Source organism: Mya arenaria, chromosome 17 (assembly GCF_026914265.1).
Source record: "Mya arenaria isolate MELC-2E11 chromosome 17, ASM2691426v1".
NCBI classification, from domain to species: domain Eukaryota; kingdom Metazoa; phylum Mollusca; class Bivalvia; order Myida; family Myidae; genus Mya; species Mya arenaria.
The window spans coordinates 31,935,212-31,957,743 of record NC_069138.1 but is presented as its reverse complement, the minus strand read 5'-3'; the positions used below and the strand labels follow the sequence as shown (position 1 = coordinate 31,957,743).

At 35.6% G+C, this 22,532-nt stretch overlaps 1 protein-coding gene across 1 annotated transcript in view; it reads right to left on the bottom strand.

Moving 5' to 3' along the window:
- LOC128223386 (GTPase-activating Rap/Ran-GAP domain-like protein 3) overlaps nucleotides 1–22,532 on the bottom strand; it is a 131,201-nt gene that overhangs the window by 25,948 nt on the left and 82,721 nt on the right. The window contains exons 11-21 of the mRNA XM_052932667.1: nucleotides 19,333–19,378; nucleotides 18,870–18,976; nucleotides 17,565–17,671; nucleotides 13,252–13,356; nucleotides 12,157–12,231; nucleotides 11,165–11,228; nucleotides 8,806–8,853; nucleotides 6,997–7,095; nucleotides 5,917–6,030; nucleotides 5,320–5,486; nucleotides 72–245 (exon numbers count right to left, since the gene is read on the bottom strand). Of these exons, the coding sequence (XP_052788627.1) occupies nucleotides 72–245; nucleotides 5,320–5,486; nucleotides 5,917–6,030; nucleotides 6,997–7,095; nucleotides 8,806–8,853; nucleotides 11,165–11,228; nucleotides 12,157–12,231; nucleotides 13,252–13,356; nucleotides 17,565–17,671; nucleotides 18,870–18,976; nucleotides 19,333–19,378 (1,106 nt within the window). The remainder of the gene's footprint in view (nucleotides 1–71; nucleotides 246–5,319; nucleotides 5,487–5,916; nucleotides 6,031–6,996; nucleotides 7,096–8,805; nucleotides 8,854–11,164; nucleotides 11,229–12,156; nucleotides 12,232–13,251; nucleotides 13,357–17,564; nucleotides 17,672–18,869; nucleotides 18,977–19,332; nucleotides 19,379–22,532) is intronic.

Genomic DNA, 22,532 nt, shown 5'->3' with positions numbered 1-22,532 from the left:
GGTACTATTACGAGTAAGATTAACAGCTTTTGCAATAGGTTGATTTAAATTCTTTTTTAAACACCAATTACCTTTGTAGAATCGACCTGGAATAGCTGCAGAGTGTCCCCATTCTTTTCGTTGATGAGGTCAAACTGGTGTTTGTAGCCGATACATATCTGGTTGTCCACTCGACCACCCTCTCCCTCGCACCTCGTACCATCTATAAGGGACACGATCTGCGCTGTGTCGAAACATTCCAGCTCCTGAAATGATAGAGGTTTAAAGACATGTATACTCCACTTATTGTTAAGTGACATGGTCTGCACCATCGGCGATAAGCTCAATATGGAATGGAAACTACGGTAACAAGCCCAGGGACTGTATTCAATAAGTAACTAAGATTGAGCTTAAACTTAAAGATGCACTATTACTACCATATGAGATTTACCACAATCAATACAAATGTTTTAATATATCATAAAGGATTGATAAACAAAGGTTAAACACACGGTATGTTTACCTTATGAGACAATGGTAGATCACAGTAAATATTTAAGCACTCACCAGTCATTTAATATTTTTGCGTTTTCACTTTTAAATACACGGTTACAATCTAATTATCAGTTAATGAATAGTTTCCATAAACGCATTATTTAGTAAGAAGGCAAAAGTTTATCACTCAAATTGTGTGTTTGTAATACATGTGTGTGTGTGTGTGTGTGTGCGTGTGTGCGTGCGTGCGTGCGTGCTTGCGTGCGTGCGTGCGTGCGTGCGTGCGTGCGTGTGTGTGTGTATTGATTTTGAATAAATGTGTCACTTTAAGATTAAAAACTATGTGTTTTGATTGGCATGTATATTAAGCTGACCAATAGGCTGATAGGAGGCAACGAAAATAATAAAATCCATATTGAATACTGGTCCTGCAGAAGTCGTGAATTCATTCAATCAAATTCAAATCTTTTGAATGGGAATAGTGGAGACAATTTTGTGATAAAATACTTGTGACGTGTGTGATATAGAATGCTTACGGTGGTGTGAAACGCTTCAATGTCTAGGATGGAAATCATCGTATTATTAAAAGAAGCATCTTAAGTTAATTTTCCATCATTTCCTTGCATTTGATTAATTGCTTTATTTTTTAGGAAGAAAGAGAAATGCTAATTGCAGACTCTCTAATTCAAATACAGAAACTAAACTCTTTTTAGAAATGATACTTATTACGGATATGGTTTCTTCAAGAAAAACACCATAAAAGGATACCACTTTTATAAAAGACAAATTATCAGAAAATTTGCATCGTGTATATTCAACCACTTGAAAGATTAATTTACATCGCCTCGAAACGCGTTCTTACTCCTGGGAAAAACAAAAAAATGTGTAAAATAAAGAAGCTAAAAACAACGTACAGGGATGTTTTTGCATGGCACTAAACTCCAACTATTTTGAATGAAAAGAATTGAGAGAATTTACAGTGAATACTACATTTTATTCCTGAATTTATTTTACTATTGACTCTTATTTTGGATAATCGCTTATATTTAAGGGAATTAAAGACTATTTGTTCATGAAATTCAAGGCAAGAGTTATATATTGAAATTAATCGACGTCATGGTACGATATTTGTTCCTAAAAATAATTTTACTCTTAAAAACTTATAACCATTATATGTTAACTTAATAAACGTTTGCTTATCAGCGTATAGGCTGGTCTTAAAACAACCCGTTTTTGCAAAGAGGCAATCTCGTACACCAGAGTGATGATGCTATGCGTTAGACTCAGCATTGTCGAACCTATGATGAATGAGAAAGGCAAAGAAGAAAATTGCTGAGATAATGTGAATATTAGACCCCCCCACACACACACACCGTGTGCACTGCGTTCTGTCTACCTGAGATACCACTATGTTAATCGGTCTGCAACTCTCATGGAAACTAATGGAATAATTGATAACAGAGATGACCATCACCCGTGTCTATTCGCGATAGGAGTACTCCAATTATACAAATAATACAATTCACATGACGGATGACTATCACCGCACGCCGACTTATTGATTCAGATAGATATTGAGATATAAATCATTAACATATGATTTATGATTATTTCAAGAACAGTCGTTCTATTCTGCCACAAGGGGAGTACAATACAAAATATAGAAACAAATCACACTATGATAAAAGTTGACTTTACTAGTCATAAATATAATTAAAATAATGGGCAAATAATTGTAAAATGAGTTGGTTGAGGCCCGGCCAGGAGAGGAGCATCAGACTCCACACAGTATTACTTCCCTTACAGTACATTAATCACGTTACCATAGATACTTCAAATATCATATCGGTAAAAATTGTAAATTTTCTTTATTTTTTTGTAATACAACCTTGAATAATTAAATTTTGATAAACACTATGAAAAAAGGGAGAAGAAAAACACATAATTTATTTTTATATAGTTTATAAAGCTACACACGCTCATGGTGGTAGCGTTTTAGTCTGCTTGTCAGGGGAGATCACTGCGTAGTAGATTGGAGGAGCATGTATACAAAGTTTAGAAATATACTGTTTATGTTGTCTTCAATCCTTAGAACCGCAACACAGCAAACAATAAACTGAAGGGCATATTAAGCAATAGTGCAAGTCATGGTTACCATGTGTACCAAATTTCAGAACAGTGTCTCTAAAACTTTGGAACTAGTTCATCCCATGTACTTCCGTTTACAGTAACTATTAAGTCAAAATTGAGATAACGGGAATAAGTGTTTTGAAAAACTTAAGCGCAACTAACAATCATAAATAAGGATTTTTACGTACACTTAATTGTGATCATGCATACCAAGTTTCACAGCAACCCTTTTAAAGCTATTGAAGTAATTGTCTCTTCTCACCTACTATAGCTATAACTGTTAAATTCAAGTTTAAAGCGATGGGCACGTTATTCTCTTACCACTTTTAAGCAACTGACGACAACTGTGTTACGCATTTAAACAATTCATGGTGATCGTGTGTGAGAAGTTTTAACACAATCCGTCTGAACGTGTGGATGTAGTTCACTCAACAAGTCCACCCGAACGACCGACAGACCGATCGACCAAGTTTGTTTTCAGGTATATAACTATAGAAATAAGCACATCGGTCTTAAATATAAGCACGAGGGTCAAGGTCTTACACGCATCAAGCGACTTATAACATCTCAAGACAACGTATACAAATTGCATGAATATTAAAATATCATTATTTACACCTCAGCTTCCTTTCCTTAGATGAGCTGGCTTTCGGCAATAGCGAATATTTTCCGATGAACGCAACCTCTTCGGATATGTTCGGATCGCGACTCGTCGCAAATTAATATACATGTAAATTGAAAATTGTTTATCTTTTTATTGTTTGTATTGTGTCAACAGGCTCTGAAAAAAATCAACGTGTTAGAAAGTGTTAATTTATGATATGTAAAAGTATTGTTGTCATTAGAGCTTCCGTTTTACGTTTAAACGTAATTTGAAGTAAATTATTTTTACAGTGTTATTGTGACGTCAATTGATAAACTGTTTCTGGTAACGGGCGAGTCGTTCTATTTACAGAATGCGTGAGAACAAATTACTGTACGGTTTTCTTAAATGAAATGAAGTATGTTTTAACTATTCTTGACCGAAATAATGTGTAAATATAAATTATGAATTGCGGGATGTATGTCATAATCGGAGATATGAACGCAGTTGGGCTTGTTTAAGGAACGGGTGGCGTCCATCGGACTCCACACATTTTAACCAGCCCACCAACTGTTCATACCCCGAAAATGACATCAATCCGGCAATCCATTCCTAATTAAATCTCGAGATGTCGTCTTTTGAACGAGACATATTAACTTCTAGCGTCTCAATTTAAGCATTTATGTAACAGACAAACTGATATGAATGGGACATATTACAACGCATATAATTGGGATAAGAATAAACTGTTCTCTATGAAAAGTCAATACCGGTAAGTCCGATTTCATCTTTTAATGATTTGTTACCAATTTATAATGAGTCTTCTCCCCCCCCCCCCCCCCCCACCGTTCATATGAATTTTGCGTAAATATCGGAAAGCCAGTGATACAAGACTGCTGACAAAAGATCGGATCTCATTTTGTCATATTAACTTTCGAAAATTAATGTTTTTATGGCTTGTTACTAACGCTTTTAGACAAATGCATAAACTATTTTTTATTAACATAAACGTGAATAACTGCGATCTGATTTTGTGTCAGCAGTATTATATCACTGGTTTCCATGCTTCTTCGCAAAATTGGCTCATTCTAAGACAAAAAGTCAAGTTTAAGGAGTATAATAATCAAATCGTTATTCCCTGTCCATGCAAGGAAATCCTCTTTCATCCGATTTAATAATATGAGATATATGATAGCTTTTACGGCCATTTCGAAATGACAGAAATATTTTATCTCATTTTGTCGGACGCCTTACAGTTTCCTAAAGTACACTTAATGTCATAAGTTTAATCTATGTCAAGTGAACGTGGTTAAAGGTCGTACGTATGTACTTACATAAATAAATGCTTTGATGTTAAAAGGTCGTTAGTATGTACTTACAAAATTAATGTTCAATGTGACACAGTCGCATAACCATTTTGTTTGTGTAAGTACATACTAACAACAAGTAACGTTTTAGTGGTCTACATACTATTGTGTAAATTACCAACTAATTGGGCCAGTTACTGAATAAATCTACCGGTTCACTTGATTAATATCAATACCAGCTGACAGCTGATTTACTGACATATATGTATTGGCGAATCAATAGTACATTGCCTTCTCATTGGACAAAAGCTAAAGCGTTGTAATGAGTTTCGGAAATACTTCATTGCATACACGCACTAACCAGACAAGTTTGAGTACACGTATTGTCAAAAACGCTTACTATTATATAACATGACGCTGAACATTTCTTATTAAGTGTATTTTGAAGTTGATCTGAATCAACTGTTTAAGGGCATCCCAGTGTGAAATAAGATTGCATCTATTTTTGCAATAGTACATTTCAAGGTGATCATGTGAACAGTGTCCTCATTAACTGTAGAAATTGTTTACCCAAAACACTTCTGTATAGTTATAAAGTACACATTGACTGAGAGTTTTGGGACAGGACACGATTAAAACAGAAATATGTTTCATCACATAGTATACTTATGCTTTTTAAATTCGATACATGTACAAGTTGGAATACTGTCCCCGTTAACTACTACATGTATATATATTTCTCTTTTACGCCTATAGTCACTCAAGGGACTCACAAATGCTGATATCTCCCTGGTATTCCCTCCCATTTTTCCCCTTACTACATACCCTGACGAAGGTGAACCCGTCTGCACAGTCCAGTTCCACGGTTGGACAGCACCACACAAGCCACTCGGCCGGGTGTTTCCATGTGAACAGAAGCAACTTCCGGCCAATCGCTACCACCATACGTAGATGACTTCCGCCCGGACGACTGACGGCGTATATGTGACAACCTAACAGGAAGAGACAGGTATCATTTCAACTTAACTATAAAAACATTTACAGTCGAATCTCGATATGTCGAACTCTGCTAAGTCGATGCCCTGGTTGTGTCGAACTTCTTGGAATTTGTTGGGTAAGACATGTTTTGCATTTCGGTTTGATCAAATAACTGATATCTCAAAGTATTTCCCGAGGTCCAATCGACTTCGACATAGGTACCGTAGTCGCCAGCTTTGTCATAACATTTCTATCAATGTTGTTTACAGAACAAAACTTACACAGTCAGCTCCATCTTATATATTTTAACCGTTGGCTTACAATAGTTTTAAATTCTCTTTAATATATTTATAAATATACCAATATTTGCTTCCAGACAAAAAAGCCGACAGAATCTTCAGCTGTATCAGAACATTTGTAAGTTTTGAAAACGTTCAGCTGTACCTTTAGTTTTCTCCATCTTATGTTCCTTGCAGTCAGCACGAGAGAGCACCTGGCCCTCGGACGCCTCGCCCTCGAAATCCAGCAGCCGGAACACGCATACCTTTCCGTCCTTACCTGGGGAAAGAACGGGAAACTTTGAAGAGTTATAAGCACTTCGCACATTGAGTTATTGCGGTTATGTAAGCGAAATTTAAGTATGGACAATGCTGGCTCTCGAAAAAAACCATAATAAAGAACAAACTGTTTTACATATATATGTTCCAACTTATGATTTCTAGTCTGTTAAGTTGTAAAATAGCAACGTTATACAATTAAGCGAGGTATATGCGATATGCGATTTACATTTTTACAGTATATAACATGTTAAAGCATCATAAGTTAACCAAATAAAAAATGCCATCTACAGACTGATAATTCTCCTTGCATTTTGATAAAGAAAATGAACCGTGAATACATTAACATTCACAATCTTCCCAGAAACGACACTCGTTTAAATCAATAGCGCTAGGTTGTTCAGTTAACACAGTGGTAAGCGCACTCGCTTCTCACCAAAGCGACCAGAGTTCGATTCCCATCCATGGCCCAACAGGACAAGTGAGATTTCTCCGGGTTCTTCGATTTCCCCCACAACACAAGACCACACTCTCGCACAACATCGTGTCAACTAGAGGGACTTGATAGAGCGTAAATAACATGACTTGCCTCACAATCTTTCAAAAATAATATAGTTTAAATTGCAGAAAGGCCATCATTAAGAACTAGGCTTGAACTTTAAAAGTTTAAAGGTCCACCTACTGTCACTCATTCAATACACACTTACTTCGGAGTTTGCGTTGACAATGTTTCAGCCAAGAGGTAGTATTCTTAGACAGTTACATGACTTAAGGTAACATTTTAATGATTAAAAAAGGCTCGTTCGCTTCGCTCACTCCGCCATTTCTTAATCATTAAAATGTTACTTTATGTCATCTAACTATTACATAGGACTGAAAAAGTTGCAATAATCTGAAACACAAGACTGAGGAAAATCTCTACAACAGATGATATACGAAGCACATCATTAACAAGTCTGTGGCCTACCCTTGTCTCTCCGCAGAATGAGCAATCCGTGGGCTTCAACGACACTCAGCTGCTTCACGCAGACACTCCTGTCGAATATTAGCCGCGGAGGTAGTCCCTCTGAAATTTCAAAACATCAATGGTTTAGCGCAAGACATTCATAACTCCTTATATTGTTATATAAAGTTACGACTGCCTTGCCCTGAGATCTCGTTACATCCAAGCAGACAGTGTTGGAAATATCCACAGCTCATGAAAGTGTCTTTATAGATATTGCCATAAGGTTTCAAAAAATCTTAAAGATGCACTCTAACTCACAAATAAGATTTACCACAATTCAATTTATTGTTTTAATATTCCTTAAAGGATGAATAAATGTCGGAAACAATGGTTCTTATGAAGGATGCCGAGTTTAATTTAAAAATAATGCGCATAAAACACGGTATTTCTACCTTTAGTTAGGAGGCTATAGTAGACCACAGTAAATCTTTTACCATTCACCAATCATTTAATATTTTTGCGCTTTCTGCTATTAAATACACAGTTACAATCTTGTTATCAGTAATTAATATTTTCCATAATTGCTTTATTTAGAAAGAAGTAAAGGTTTACCAGTCAAAATTGATGTTTGTTTTACATGTGTATGTATTGATTTTGAATAAAAGCGTCACTAAGTGAAACAAGATTAAGTACTTTTTACTTGGAAAAAAAATACAACTTAAACATGATTAAAAATAAAAAGTAATAGTTTATCTTCATTGCAATTAAAGTAATTTCTTTTAAAACTCTTATAATTCTTCGAAATTATAGTATAATAAAAAGAATACCAACACAGGAAACAATTTGCTAAGCTCTATTATTAGCGAGTCCATATTTTTCGTAAATTGGGGCATGGGACATTAAAATGTCCATTAACAAACACACATTTTTGCATTCGTTATACAAATTTTATTTTCGATTCCTTGACAGAAACCAGTACTGTGTCCTTTTTAAAAGCCCATCGGAAAGAACCCCTGGTGAGGTGCGATCCCATAACCTTTTGGATGAGAGGTTGACACTTATACCACTAAACCACGCTAGCCCGATAAATAGTCGTTGGCTCGAACTCGCTTGTCTCGAATTCCTCGTTGGCTCGAACTGGATGTAAAGAGCCGATTTCTATATCCTGAATGCAAACATTCCAGCTTGGCTCAAAATTTCCGAGACTCGAGGATATTTAGCCAATCCCTAGGACTTCGAGCCAACGGGGTTCGACTGTATGCGTATTTATAGTTCATTCAAGAATACACTGTGGAAGAAATGCTTAAGATAAGTGATAGCTTGTCTAAGTTCAAAAATACCTATCACGTGTATTCTCATTCGGAACCCATCGGCCATTTTCCATCGAAAACAACCTCGGATGTATATGGACGGTTTACGTAGATCGCGTAATAAATTCAATTTAGCAGTAAAAATTGACGAGTTTACTCTCGGGAACCTTTATTATGTATGCAATAGAAACTTCACTGGCAATTATTTAAAACTTAGACACAGTCAAATCCCCTTTGGCTCGAACTCGCTTGGCTCGAATTCCTCTTTGGCTCGAACTTGATGTAAAGGACCGATTTCCATAAACTGAAGGTAAGCATTCCCCCAAATTTCCGACTGTCGGTTCCTTGGTGTTCGAGCCAACGGGGTTCGACTAAATACAAAATATAAGTATAAAACGCTACAGTTAATTAAAACTATTATTACAAAATTTCACGAATTAATCTTACTGATGTACCGACATACATCCGAGGTTGTTTTTGATGGAATATGACCGAGGAGTTCCAAATGGTGTACTCTTACCTTCTAAGACGTAGGTGCCCTGTTCAGTGGCGATAACGAGTTTATCTCCTGAAAAATGAAAAAAGGAAGGGATTTCTAATTTGATAAATGCAGCTAGAAACTGGAACGCGTACCAGTAAATGAATCGAAAAGGGTGTTTAATGTCATAACAAAATCGAATTTGTCGTTGACTTTTCTCGCCTAATTGAATGTACTGAAGTTATGGCGCTCGTTTCGTCTGGCGGAAAAATAATGAAGCAACATTATACGAGTTGTTATGGAATAGAACAACCACAGTGGTTATGCAAAAGAAAAAAAACCACACAAACAAAAAAGCATCAGTATAAAACAGAACACTTTGTATGAAATCGGTACTTTCATGATTTCAATTGTATGGTACCAAATTTCTCTGAGGATGTTTGACAAAACGCACCCAACACCAACCCAGTAATACTGTCAGGTACGAACTTGCTTCTAGAATGTTTGATGAAACAAACCCCTGTACTCTACTGTAAGGTACGAACTTGCTTCTAGAATGTTTGATGAAACAAACCCCTGTACTCTACTGTAAGGTACGAACTTGCTTCTAGAATGTTTGATGAAACAGCCCCCTGTACTCTACTGTAAGGTACGAACTTGCTTCTAGAATGTTTGATGAAACAAACCCCTGTACTCTACTGTAAGGTACGAACTTGCTTCTAGAATGTTTGATGAAACAAACCCCTGTACTCTACTGTAAGGTACGAACTTGCTTCTAGAATGTTTGATGAAACAACCCCCAGTACTCTACTGTAAGGTACGAACTTGCTTCTAGAATGTTTGATGAAACAAACCCCAGTACTCTACTGTAAGGTACGAACTTGCTTCTAGAATGTTTGATGAAACAAACCCCAGTACTCTACTGTAAGGTACGAACTTGCTTCTAGAATGTTTGATGAAACAAACCCCAGTACTCTACTGTTAGGTACGAACTTGCTTCTAGAATGTTTGATGAAACAAACCCCCAGTACTCTACTGTTAGGTACGACATTGTTTCTAGAATTGATGAAAAAAAAAACAGTACGTATGTTTAGTACAAGATTGCTTCTAGAATGTTTGATGAAACAAGTACTACTATTTGGAACGACATTGCTTCTCGAATGTTTGGTGCAACTTCTGCTTGCAGCATTACTGATTAGAAAACCCAATCGACTTTGATAGCGCATGGTGTCGTGTATGGGCGTTCATGTAAAATATGTCTGCACCGTGATTTAACAACCGCAGTATCGTTATTAGAACTTTTCTTCACATAATCTGACACTCAAAGATATTACTTTTAATAAATTGATTATAATATAAACCCTCTAGAAGTGAAAATGTAATAGTTCATGAAAATGTGTTTGAAGATTTCGCCTACCTTTCTTAGATTATATATTTGATGAATATAGTGAGTTTTGACTTACAAAGGTTTAAATACTTGTTGTTATTAACAAATTGCATTCATAAAAATGAATCAGATAAAATTCTGTGAATATTACGAATTTCGTGACTTATGAAGCACGTGCATGTGTCAGTCTTTTATCGAACAAAATACCTAACTGAATGTGTGCACCATGCGCAAAACTGAACCAGTTTACATTCAGAAAACCCTGCAAATAAGGTATTCATAATATCCGGGGATTTTTCAATAACTGATACGCCATCTGGCTGTTGTAAGACTCATCGTTAACAACACTCTGATCAGTTGTATACAGCATGTGCAAGACCCCATACCGTGCACATTGATGGAAAGGTGATTCTGCAAACGTTAATTAAGTTTTAGAATGATACTTAAATCTACCGGAATACAAAGGTTAACTACATCAAAAGTTGTAGGTTATAAGGTCGCCATTAATGTCGCGGTTACTGTATGGATGAACTAAAAACGTCCAGTACAGGAGAAGAAAAACGTCTAAAAGGCCTAGTTTAAGCCTTCTTTAAGGGACCCCCCCCCCCCCCCCAACCAAATCTGTATATGGATCAAAATCTACTTGCCTTGATTCCTCTTATCAGTTCTCCGACCTGAGTATCCGTTTGTGCAGTTTGGGAGGTTTTATTATAGAAATGGACCCTAAATGGCCCTGAGCCAATAAACGAATACACAGGAAATTGGCCCCTAATGTGACACCAGTGCAATTAGCAGAAGATGCACAGCAGGGGATTGTCATGCCAAACATTCCTTAAACTAGCCTAAGGCCTTTAAGCTTTGGCCGCTGTTTATTAACGAGGCAGCATCAATTAACCGTATTTGTCATTATACTTTACTAAAGATCTGAATATATTGCATATGCCGTAAAGTATGCTCAAACTATACCATTTCAAATGCTGATTATTTAAGTAAGCAAGCTTTCACAAGACCTACCCCATGTGTCCGAGGCTACGATTGGTTGACTGAAATCACTATGGCAATGCTGTGGCTCCCAGGGCTGAAAGCGAAGGAGACTAAGAGGTTTAGAAGAAAAAGAGGACCATTGTTTTTAATATTTATATTGTATATTCAAATATAATCGATCTACATTTCTCAAGGTGTTCTATATATAAATGACACAAAATATCTAAACATCTTCATTATTTTTGGACAAATTGTTGCAAATGATACATTTAGATGCGGTGTTTTTTTAAATGGTTTGAACAAATTAATGCAAATGATACCTTTAAATGCGGTGTTTTTTATCCAGTGTAGTTAAATGAGATTTTCCAGCAAAGAAACAATCACAACACATTCTGCTAGTGGCAGTTTCTTCGAAATGTCTCATAATGATTGACAAAAAATATAAAATCATGTGTTTCCGCAAAAAATACAGTTTTCGATAAAATCACCAAACTATTGAGCGTTATAAGCATGAGCAAAACATACTAATAACAATTGATTCAGATATATTATCCAGAAAGTTTAAGTATACGCTTTCTTTTGCCGCTAGGTGTACAGAATGTTATTTTTGTTCCCACAGAGTCTCAGTCAGGCTTTGCAACCATAAAGTCTAATAAGAACAGTCGGAATAGTAGGAATCTCTCTTAATGTTTATGCATTGTTTAATCATAACAAACTTATTGATATTCTTACTGTTGTTGCTTTTTAATTTAATGTGATGTGCTAAATAACATCTATAAAATAGTAACATCTTAAACTTATCGGATTTTTTCTCTATATTTATTTTAAGTGGCCATCATTGTATAAGTTTTGTTGTTTAGGCATGTATTAACTGATATTTCCAATAAACTTAAACTAGTCAACAGTGACGAAAACATCGCTTGCAGACTACAAAACTACATCTATTGTTTATTATAATTCCATTTTGTAATCGATATTTGTATATACACATGTATATCATTACGTGATGCCTATCATCTTACCTGTGTTTTTAGGAGTCCTGAACTCACTAGACTGGTTGGAGCGTTACCCTTCAATATAGTCTTAAGCTTTAAGGTCTGAAATAGAAAACAAAACGTACTCAACAAACAAAAGATCTGCTTTTGTAGTTATATCGCCGATACTTTCAGTCAAACAAATATAACCTTTTTTTGGTTTACTGATATATCAGTTTGGTCGGGTGATTTGAAATTGCCTTATTTTGAAATTATATTTAAAGCAATTTTAACTATCAAAAATGCACGGAATATAACTTTCCAACATTTTTGTTTGGGAAATATTTTGATAAAATGAAAAGAAAAACGCATTTTCTTAACCATTTGGAACACCTCGGCTGATAATGAAAAATCTATATTTTACGTATAGCATCATCGGTGTGGTGTACGAGAATGAAATAAAACGATATGTTTTGGGGTTCCTTTAATCTTGTAATTCTAGACCATTGTCTAGTTGCTTCCCTTTGATGCGATTTATAAATGCAGTGGCAAATAAACCAACTACAGATTTCTTGCACTTTATACAGTACGAATATCACACAATGACAAGTTTTTCGATATATTTATTTCAGTAAACAGCAGTCAACCGTTATTGATTTTAATCAGGTGAGGCGGTAGATATAAACAATGGCTGACCGATCAACCAATTGCAGATTTTTTTTGCACTTCATATTGTACGAGTATCCCTAAAACACAAGTGTTCCAATACATGTATTTGGGTAAATCAGCAGAAACTGATTTTAGTCAGGTGATGTGGTATATACAAACAGTGGCTGACCCAGTTTACACAATAAAATGTAGACCACTAAAACAAATATTGTACACCAGAGCGATGATGCTATGCGTGCAATTAGATTTCTCATTATCAAACCTGTGATGAATGATAGCTTAAACATATCAGACTATTTATGTTTTAAGTAAATTCTAACAATCTTTTAACCATCGCTTAATTTGAAGCAATGATTTAAACAGACTGATTCAATCCAACTGTCCTGTTCAACTCAAACAATCCATTAAACACTTAACACTACAAAAGTGGGATGTCATCCCCTAAAAATCACTTTTATTCATAACTGTACCGACCTGTCCTATACGAACGAACTCCGCTCGCCGTGCATCTTCCTTCCGTCTGCTAGTGTTGGCGTCCTGTATGACGTCACTGAACGCGCGTCGGTTCAACATATTGTGCTGCAATACAATTAAAGCAAACCTTAATTTTTTTATAAATATTTGGAGCAAAGTAGTACAGTTAATGGCCCCAGCATATCACCAAAAATATCGTAATATCTAGAATTCAGGTTAAATACTTGGTGACTGCAAAATTGAAGTTGATAATTTCACTTGCAAAATCAAATCAAATATGCCAAAAACTGACCAATATTTTCGAAATCGATAAGTCAGAAAAATATTCAAAATGTCGATCGTATTATGCGTGCGTTGGTAAGATAGCCCAATAGTGTTTATCATCGTCGGCATCCTCGGTACACTTTCCGTCAACCCTACGTAAGTACGTACTTAAATAACGTAATTCTGTATCTATCCGTCAATCCTACGTTAGTACGTACACGAATAACGTTCTCACCTATCTCTTGGTTTACACTACGTCTGTACGAACATGAAATACGTCACCCCCCCCCCCCCCCCGTTAACACTACGAGAGAATATTCATTAAGAATGCAATACCGTACCCCCTACACCTTGCCCCGTTTACACTACATCAGTAGGTACATATAGGACGTAATAATGTACCTGGGCGATCCGAAGTTGTGCTCATATTCGGAAATATAAAACAGGCTGTGAACGTTTTCTTATTAATTACTATTTATGTAGTACCTATATGAATCAGGTCGCGAAAAGAATGTAAAGAAGGTCAATGAAAAGTTTTTGTGAGATAATTAAATAAGGGCGTCGTGTATTGTTACCTCTCAAATTTGGCTTTTACCAGAAAATCGCTAAAGCGGGCCTCGCGAAATTAAAACAAGCTGCAGTTAATTTAACGTGCCTTAAACAACATCTCTGGAGAGATAAAATGTATTTATGACCTAAGACAACATCAATAAATGGTTAAAAGAGCTTTTATTGGCAGACGGTAGCTTTTTCAAATGGGAATCTTTTTGTTGTAGTGATCTGGGTAATTATACGTTTTTTCACTAATTGAAAACATTGCTTTTATACAAAGATGAAGCAAAAACATAATTAGCTGTAAATGATTGAAATGGTGTTTACAAGCACAAGGTCATAGCTTAACAGCTCACGCCAACTCTGTTTAAAAGCACAAGGCCACAGCTGAACAGTTCACGATCACTATGTTTAAAAGCACAAGGCCACAGCTGAACAGTTCACGATCACTATGTTTAAAAGCACAAGGCCACAGCTGAACAGTTCACGATCACTATGTTTAAAAGCACAAGGCCACAGCTGAACAGTTCACGATCACTATGTTTAAAAGCACAAGGCCACAGCTGAACAGTTCACGATCACTTTGTTAAAAAACACAAGGTGATAGCCAAACAGTCTAGGATGACTCTCTTTAAAAACTCAAAATATACTTGAGTACTTTTTATAAAATTAATTGTACGCATACATTTTTGGCGGTTTTATATGTTTCCCTTGGAATCTCTAATAAGGACGCTTATCAAGATATTCTATGATGTAATGCGCTTTAAAGGTGTTAAAACATATATAATTTTTAATTTCTCTTGATGTTATGTGGTAAAATGAGTTTAGACCGAAAATGAGATTTGACTTATGTATTTTCGTGATTTTTGGGCCTTGGCTTTTCCCTTTAGTTTTCATTTTATATTCTTATAGAAAAGGTGCAATTATGAAATTACAGCGAGAAACTTTTTACTTTACTTAGAATTAAGCGAATATTTATGCGAAAAGCTACAGAAACAAGCTCAGTAGCAAAAGGTTTAAACATTAACCCGGTTTAATGGCACTGGGTAAACGCCAAAGAACAAAAAATCACAAACCAGAAACATGGAAGAACAGCACAAAACTCCACAAGCAGCACAGCATGCACATACTATATATAAAAACTAGGTATCTTTATCAAGGATTGTTAGGTACCGCCTTGGAACGGTCAGTAAAATGTAAATATACCCAAGGTTGGTATTCAGTAGCGAATTAAATAAATCTGATGATCATACATCAATAATTTTATTTAATGTATAGTCCGTTATTTATAACACGAAATACGATTCGTTACACCATTCTTAGCTCAAATTTACATCAATATTGAATACCAGCCCAGGTGTCGTGAAGGGCTTTAAATTGTCAATGTAATTTTAATGAAAATTGTAAACCGAACGACATTTCATGCTTATCTATAATTAATATCTTTACAGTTATCTGATGTGGAAAATTTAAAATTTCAGAAAAGAAATATTGCTCAATGAGGAATACATATCATATCTGTATTATCAAATAACACAAATTGAAACCGAATAGTCATTATTTTTTTGTTTAACAAATGTGTTTCCTTCTGCATACTAGATTACTGTTATAATTGATGGAATAACATCTCCTTATTAAATAAGAATTGTATGAGGATATCAGTGGAGAATATATCATGTCTTTGATAGAATTAAAAGAAGAATGATATATTTTTTCAAAGAAAGGTCAAATTTTCCATCGCATAGATATGTCTTCTGAAATATATTTCAAAGCACAGTTGACATACATTTCATATGAGAAGTGTTATATTGCAAACTGAAGAATTACTTGAGGAAAAACAGATGGTATAATATAGTTATGGATAATATATATATATATATGACCTTTCTTGTTAACAGCTGAACAAAAAATATTGAATAGATAGAAAGTGTAAATAATTCATAGAAAGTCACTCTTAACTGTACAGCTTTTTTATACCACGTGATACATTACGTCATAAATGCTACTGATGATGACTTAAACAAAGATAACTTTTCTATTATTTCACCATTTCAAATGAAACAAATGGCAGTCTATGCCACCCAAAGAGCCCAACGTTCGTTTTATTACGGGTGTTTCATTAGGTGATTAGTTTCCTCAAACACTTCGACAAACCTGTCTCCAAAATAATGTTTTGACAGTGCTTCATCGGGCGGCGGTTTTGTGAAAAGGTTTGTCGAAGTGTTTTAAGAAACAAGCCATTCAATAAAACTCTAGTAAAAGACCGAAGGCGGGGCTATGTAAGCGGCGCAGACTGTGTTATGTTTTATTTAAAATGGTGAATAATCAGGAAAGGTATCTTTATTTAAAGTCTTCATATTGCCTAACAACGAATTTTTGTGTTGTTGCTGGCTTATTGCATCTCCGGCTTTTGGACATGGATTGTATAAACATACTTAAATCCGTATTAAAACTGCAGCTGCATTTCATGTTAAAATAGTATTGAAACATCTCCGATCAATTGTTGAACATGGTTATTAATGCACGGCAGCTTATTGTTTACAAATTAATAGATCCACAACACCAATTGTTTAATTGCCACCATCTGGTACATCTTATGTATTCACAGCCGTTTGATTCAATGTTTTCGCCACGAGATATACTATTTAGGAAACATGCAACACAATCGAAAGGCAAATCATAAAGGTCAATGTTTTAAAATGTTATAATTATTAATTGTGACTTTTCTAGTTGAATTTTTGGGATTGGTGTTCATTTTTTTGAGATCCAAAGTTTGTTTCTGGCAAAACTGATTTTTTTGCGCGACTGTTTCGAGGATTGCAAAAACAACACTTTTTATTTCCTGACACTAGCGTCACTTAACATGGTTTGCTATTAGGCTATACCTCTAGACTTTCTTAAGCTTCATTAATGTTACTATGAGAGCGCAACATAAGCTTATCATCCGCTATTCCAAATCGATTCTCACTTATGTCAATAGTCTGAGTTTGAAACTCACAATCTTATTTTTTTATATTGCTAGGAGAAGAACGTTTGTGAAAACGTACCCTGCACCTTTGTCACGTTTAGAAAACCATTGCCATATTGGCGCAGTGATTAGCGCACTCGCTCCTCACCAAAGCGGGTTTGATTCCCGGTCTGGGTTCATGCGAGTTTTGTTGGTGGTCACCAAGCCGGACAAGTGGGGTTTCTCCGAGTTCTCCGGTATCCACCATCACACAAGTGGGGTTTCTCCGAGTTCTCCGGTATCCACCATCACACAAGTGGGGTTTCTCCGAGTTCTCCGGTATCCACCATCACACAAGTGGGGTTTCTCCGAGTTCTCCGGTATCCACCACCACACAAGACCACTCTCACACAATTTTAAGCCATCGAGAATGTCGAAGCATAAGGTTCTTCACAATCGTTGTAAATGTATAATAGATTAAGTTTAAACTAAGTCGCAAAACCAAAGGGGTTATCAACCCGAGTTCAGAGTATACAAACTCCTCCCTTACCTCTGGCATGTAGTCCAGGTAGATGTTCTTGATGAGCATTTCCAGCGTCCTTTCACGCTTCTGGGTAAACATTGGATTGTTTACTGTCGCCTTCTCGCCGTTTATCACTGAAGCATGGAATAGGACTTCATGTACAATTGGTTTGTATTGGTTTCATGTTAAAGTATGTCGCCTTTCAATTTCAAAGTATACGGAACATAACAATTTTATAGTATACATTATACATGAATATATCATGCCAGGAACACTTACAAGTGCCATACATTGGCTCAGCTATAAAATTACAGGCGATGTATTAATAACAATTCATTAACCTGCTTGTATTATTGGCTTTTGTGTGACTTGATATATATATGTCGTTTGCACGCAACCAATTGTTCAGACCTTTTTAAAAATCGGACACTATCTGATAATGATACTATATTTTAATATATAAACAGGTACAGAAACACTACTCCCACATCCCTTTAGAAATACAGCAGATCAAATGTGTATCCATTTATTTCAAGAGCAATTAGGATTTGAAAATTAACAACGATGACTTTAACAACATTGTTAACTAAAACAAACTTCCGAACAAGCGTACCCTTCAACAAAATCAAATTCAGGTATTTGACAACCAATATTGTGTGTGTCCCAGTAGTTTCAACTACATATTGGACCGATTAAACAGAAATTAATCTATACAACCTTTGAAGTTTCAAAAACACACTTATTATCTGCAGTTCTTCTTACACAATTTGAGAAAACTGTTTTAGCTGTGCTTGATTTATTAAAACAAATGAGCACATCATGCAATATTTTATCTTTAAATATCAACAACGGTGTTGTTTACTACGTTGATGACGTTAACAAAGTTCTGAAAAATCGGCCAATAATCGTCCTTCATTGTCAAATAGTCGCAAAGTATGCTTCTCAATTCTGTCGTGAGTATTTTGTTTTGTGCAAATATCACTTGTCTGTTTTTCACGTATTATTACCACAATTTATCCTTTGATAATACTCTTATAAAGTAAATTTGAAAATTGCAAATGTTTTATTGAAATATATATTGCTTGAACCAACCGAAAGGCGTATAAAACAAGAGGCCAATGAGGGCCAATCAAGGACAAAGGGCGAGTTGATAGTAAAGCTTGAAGCTTATAGATCTAATTACCTAAAAGCATTTAACGTAACGATTCGCTCTCATCCAGTACTTACCAATTGCACTTTACCAAAGAATTGCAACGCTAACAGTTTTGAAACAGTGATATCAAAATCTCAATATAACTCTAAAATATGGTTTAACATAAATACAGAACATACATTTGACCAGGAGGAAGTCCCTGAATTCATCTGAGTCCAGGAACTCTGGTGGTGTAGGTAGCGGAGGCCCGAACAGAGGTACAGACTCTTGAGAATACACTATCAATCTGTAAATAGTTAGCCATGTATATATGTGATTAATTAAAACTAATTGCAATACATGTTCAATATTATAATGTAATAATTGAACGGCAGTGTCTAACTTTATGAGTGTTTATTCCCAGCAAACACATTTTTAGAGAACATATAATGTATTTGTGTAACAATGGACCAGCAAAGACCATTTTATTATTACAATACATTTAAGTCACTATGGTTACAAGTAAACCAAAAATGAGTCATGCCAACAACCTAATAATTTGAATGCTATCATATATTTGGTAACATGATAAAACATACAGCATATAAATAACGTATTTCACGTAGTTTTCATAACCTGTGTGACCTTTCAATCAAACGTTACCTGTATCGTAGAATGTCTGGGTTATACGTCACGACTGCAAAGATATCTGAAGGTGCTAGTTAAGGAAACTTAATTGTTTTCTATAAGTTTACAGCCAAGATATGATATCAAACTACATGGAAAAGCATAGTTATCTAACATTAAAATATAAACTTTATTTGGAGACACAAATCAAGGGTCTAAACGACACACGTCACATACACACGTCACATACACACATCACATACACACGTCACATACACACGTCACATACACACGTCACATACACACGTCACATAAACACGTCACATACACACGTCACATACAGACGTCACATACACACACCACATACACACATCACATACACACGTCACATACACACGTCACATACACACGTCACATACACACGTCACATACACACATCACATAAACACGTCACATACACACGTCACATACAGACGTTACAGTCACATACACACATCACATACACACATCACATACAGACGTCACATACACACGTCACATCACGTCACATACACACGTCACATACAGACGTTACAGTCACATACACACATCACATACACACATCACATACAGACGTCACATACAGACGTCACATACACACGTCACATACACACGTCACATACACACGTCACATACACACGTCACATCACGTCACATACACACGTCACATACACACGTAAAACACACCACAAACAGACCAATACACATCCAAATAGCTGTTCCGATAAAAAATGGGAATAACGCCTATAAAGTACCGACTACGTCTATTTCATTTTGGATTCTGGATGTCCCCATATTATACTAAGGATTCCACAAGCATGTACATAAGTTTCTCTCTTTGCTCCGGATTTTGTAAAAAAAAAAAACAACATAAAGAACGTTCAAGATAAATATTTCCCTTTTAATAAAATTTTCATTCAGAACACTACTCACAAGTATTTGCATATTTGCATGTGCCTTCTTTTTTAAAAGCAGTCACCTAGATTCCTACATTGTTGCATAAACATTTATAACACATGTGCTACAATTCCAGGCTTGTTGAATGATTTGTACTCAGGTGTTTTACTACGAAAGACAAAATATAAATCAGTAAACGCCAATTTCAATTAGAATAAGATATCACTAACTGTATTTCACTTTGTAAACATTAATTCAATGTGTCAGGTGCTTGTAGACCGGTTCACAATTTATGTGCAAAAAATCATTATCCAAGTTCGCTTTCTAAGAAAAACCCATCATCAGTACAATCACCCTATTTGGATAGGCTAGTGTGTCTTGAATGCTATCACTGATTGAATAAAACCCTTTATAAGAAATGGAATTGTATCGATTTGTCTATAAAGATAATCAAGCTTCCACCGTATATAGTATTGCACCTATTAAATCTTTATTACTTGTTTGTTATGGGAAATGTACGTAAACAAATGTTAAGAGATTGGCCTAGATAGTTCTTCTTTAAACCAAACAAACTCAGTGTTTTTTCTCACTGTTATGGGGATGTTGGTGGGGCCTTTTGATAGGGGAAACTTGGTTGATATAAAGTTCAACTTGTTTTCAAACCTTTTATATCAAACCAACCATCGACATAATTATGAATGGTACTGTATTGCTACATTTGCTATTTGTTTATAGGTCAATGCTCCTTCAAAACGGGGTGGGGGGTGGGGGGTGGGGGTGGGGGTGGGTACCTGAAAATATATACTTTCACAGGAGGGCCGATGGTTGGCAGTAAATGATCACTGGATATAGAAACAGATGAATAATACATCATCCCTTCACGTTGAAGTGCGTGAAAAGAATTATCATGCATCAAAGCCTTGTAGTACTTTCGTCACAAACACTGAAACAATGCATTAAAGTATTCTAGTATCACAGTGTGTATTGCACATATTAAAACTGGTTTCAGCTCTACTCCTGACATTTATCATAAAACTGTTCTCTGAATAAGGTACCGTTGAAATATCATGGCACTCTATTGTTGCTCAAAATATCTCCGCTGCATTGTCAAAGGGACAATTTATTCCATGTAATGTGTCATTGTCCTTTATTCACTATTCACAGACACATGTGATATTCAAATAAGAAAAGAACTAGGTTATGGTTGGTAGAGAATTCAGGATAGAGCTTCAAGCAAGACCAGTAAATTCCTACTTAAAATATTGACAAACTTGATATTTGATACACGTGAAATGATGGATCACTTGGAATCATTCTCGGAAGTCTGCACATGCAGTGAAAGTATAATTAAAGACAAGAATTGCTCTCCTCGTAAGCAAAGTGAAATCCTCTATAATTATGTTGAAAAGTCATGTTGTGGTTTATTTATGTTTTGTGTTTATATTTATCAAATTAAAGGCAACAAGTTTGCCGATGAAAAAGAAACATACTTAAGGCAGGAATCATGGAAAAATTGTAAACATAACTATTCTAATTATTAACGCCCGAGAAATGGGCCGTGCTATTCATGAGCATATGTCTCTGGCAACATGTATACCAAGTTGCATTGCATATCTTGAACGGTTTCAAACGTATGGCCAAGGTTAATCCTTTACAACGCCGACAAAGACACAACAGCAATGACACTTATTCGACCTTTTTTCTTCGAACATAACAGATGAACAAAACATACTGTGGTTATATCAACGAATCACATTCTTAGATAATGATTCTTCAGAGGCACATATGCATAGGCTTAATTATTATGCTTGTTTTACAATACTTACAGTAAAAGGGGGGGGGGGTTATATTACTCCTTTATTGTTTTTTTTCTCAATTCAGGAAAGAATATGTATTAAATAAATAATATATATAATCAAGCTTGAATGTGAAAACAGCTGAGAGCTGATATGAATCACTCTTATGTCTGTTGTCTGGATGGACACCAGAACTTGTGGCCTTTCTGAGAGGTCATGAGACACTACCAAAAACCGCTTTGGTGGTACGCGGACATCACTAGACAAGGGTAACTCACCTTGACAGGGTGTGTACTCATTTAGAAAGGTATTGCTAAGGATATTAACTAATGGTTTGGTTCAGTAAAAGAAAAGAGTATTGGCAGTGCAGTGTCCCCCACCGTTTGGTGTTGCAAATTCCTTTCAAAGACAAATATAAGGAATAAATATATAAAATAAATATATGAAAATAAATAATCAATTTCTACTCTGAACAGAAAAGAACAACAATTATGATAAGTATCA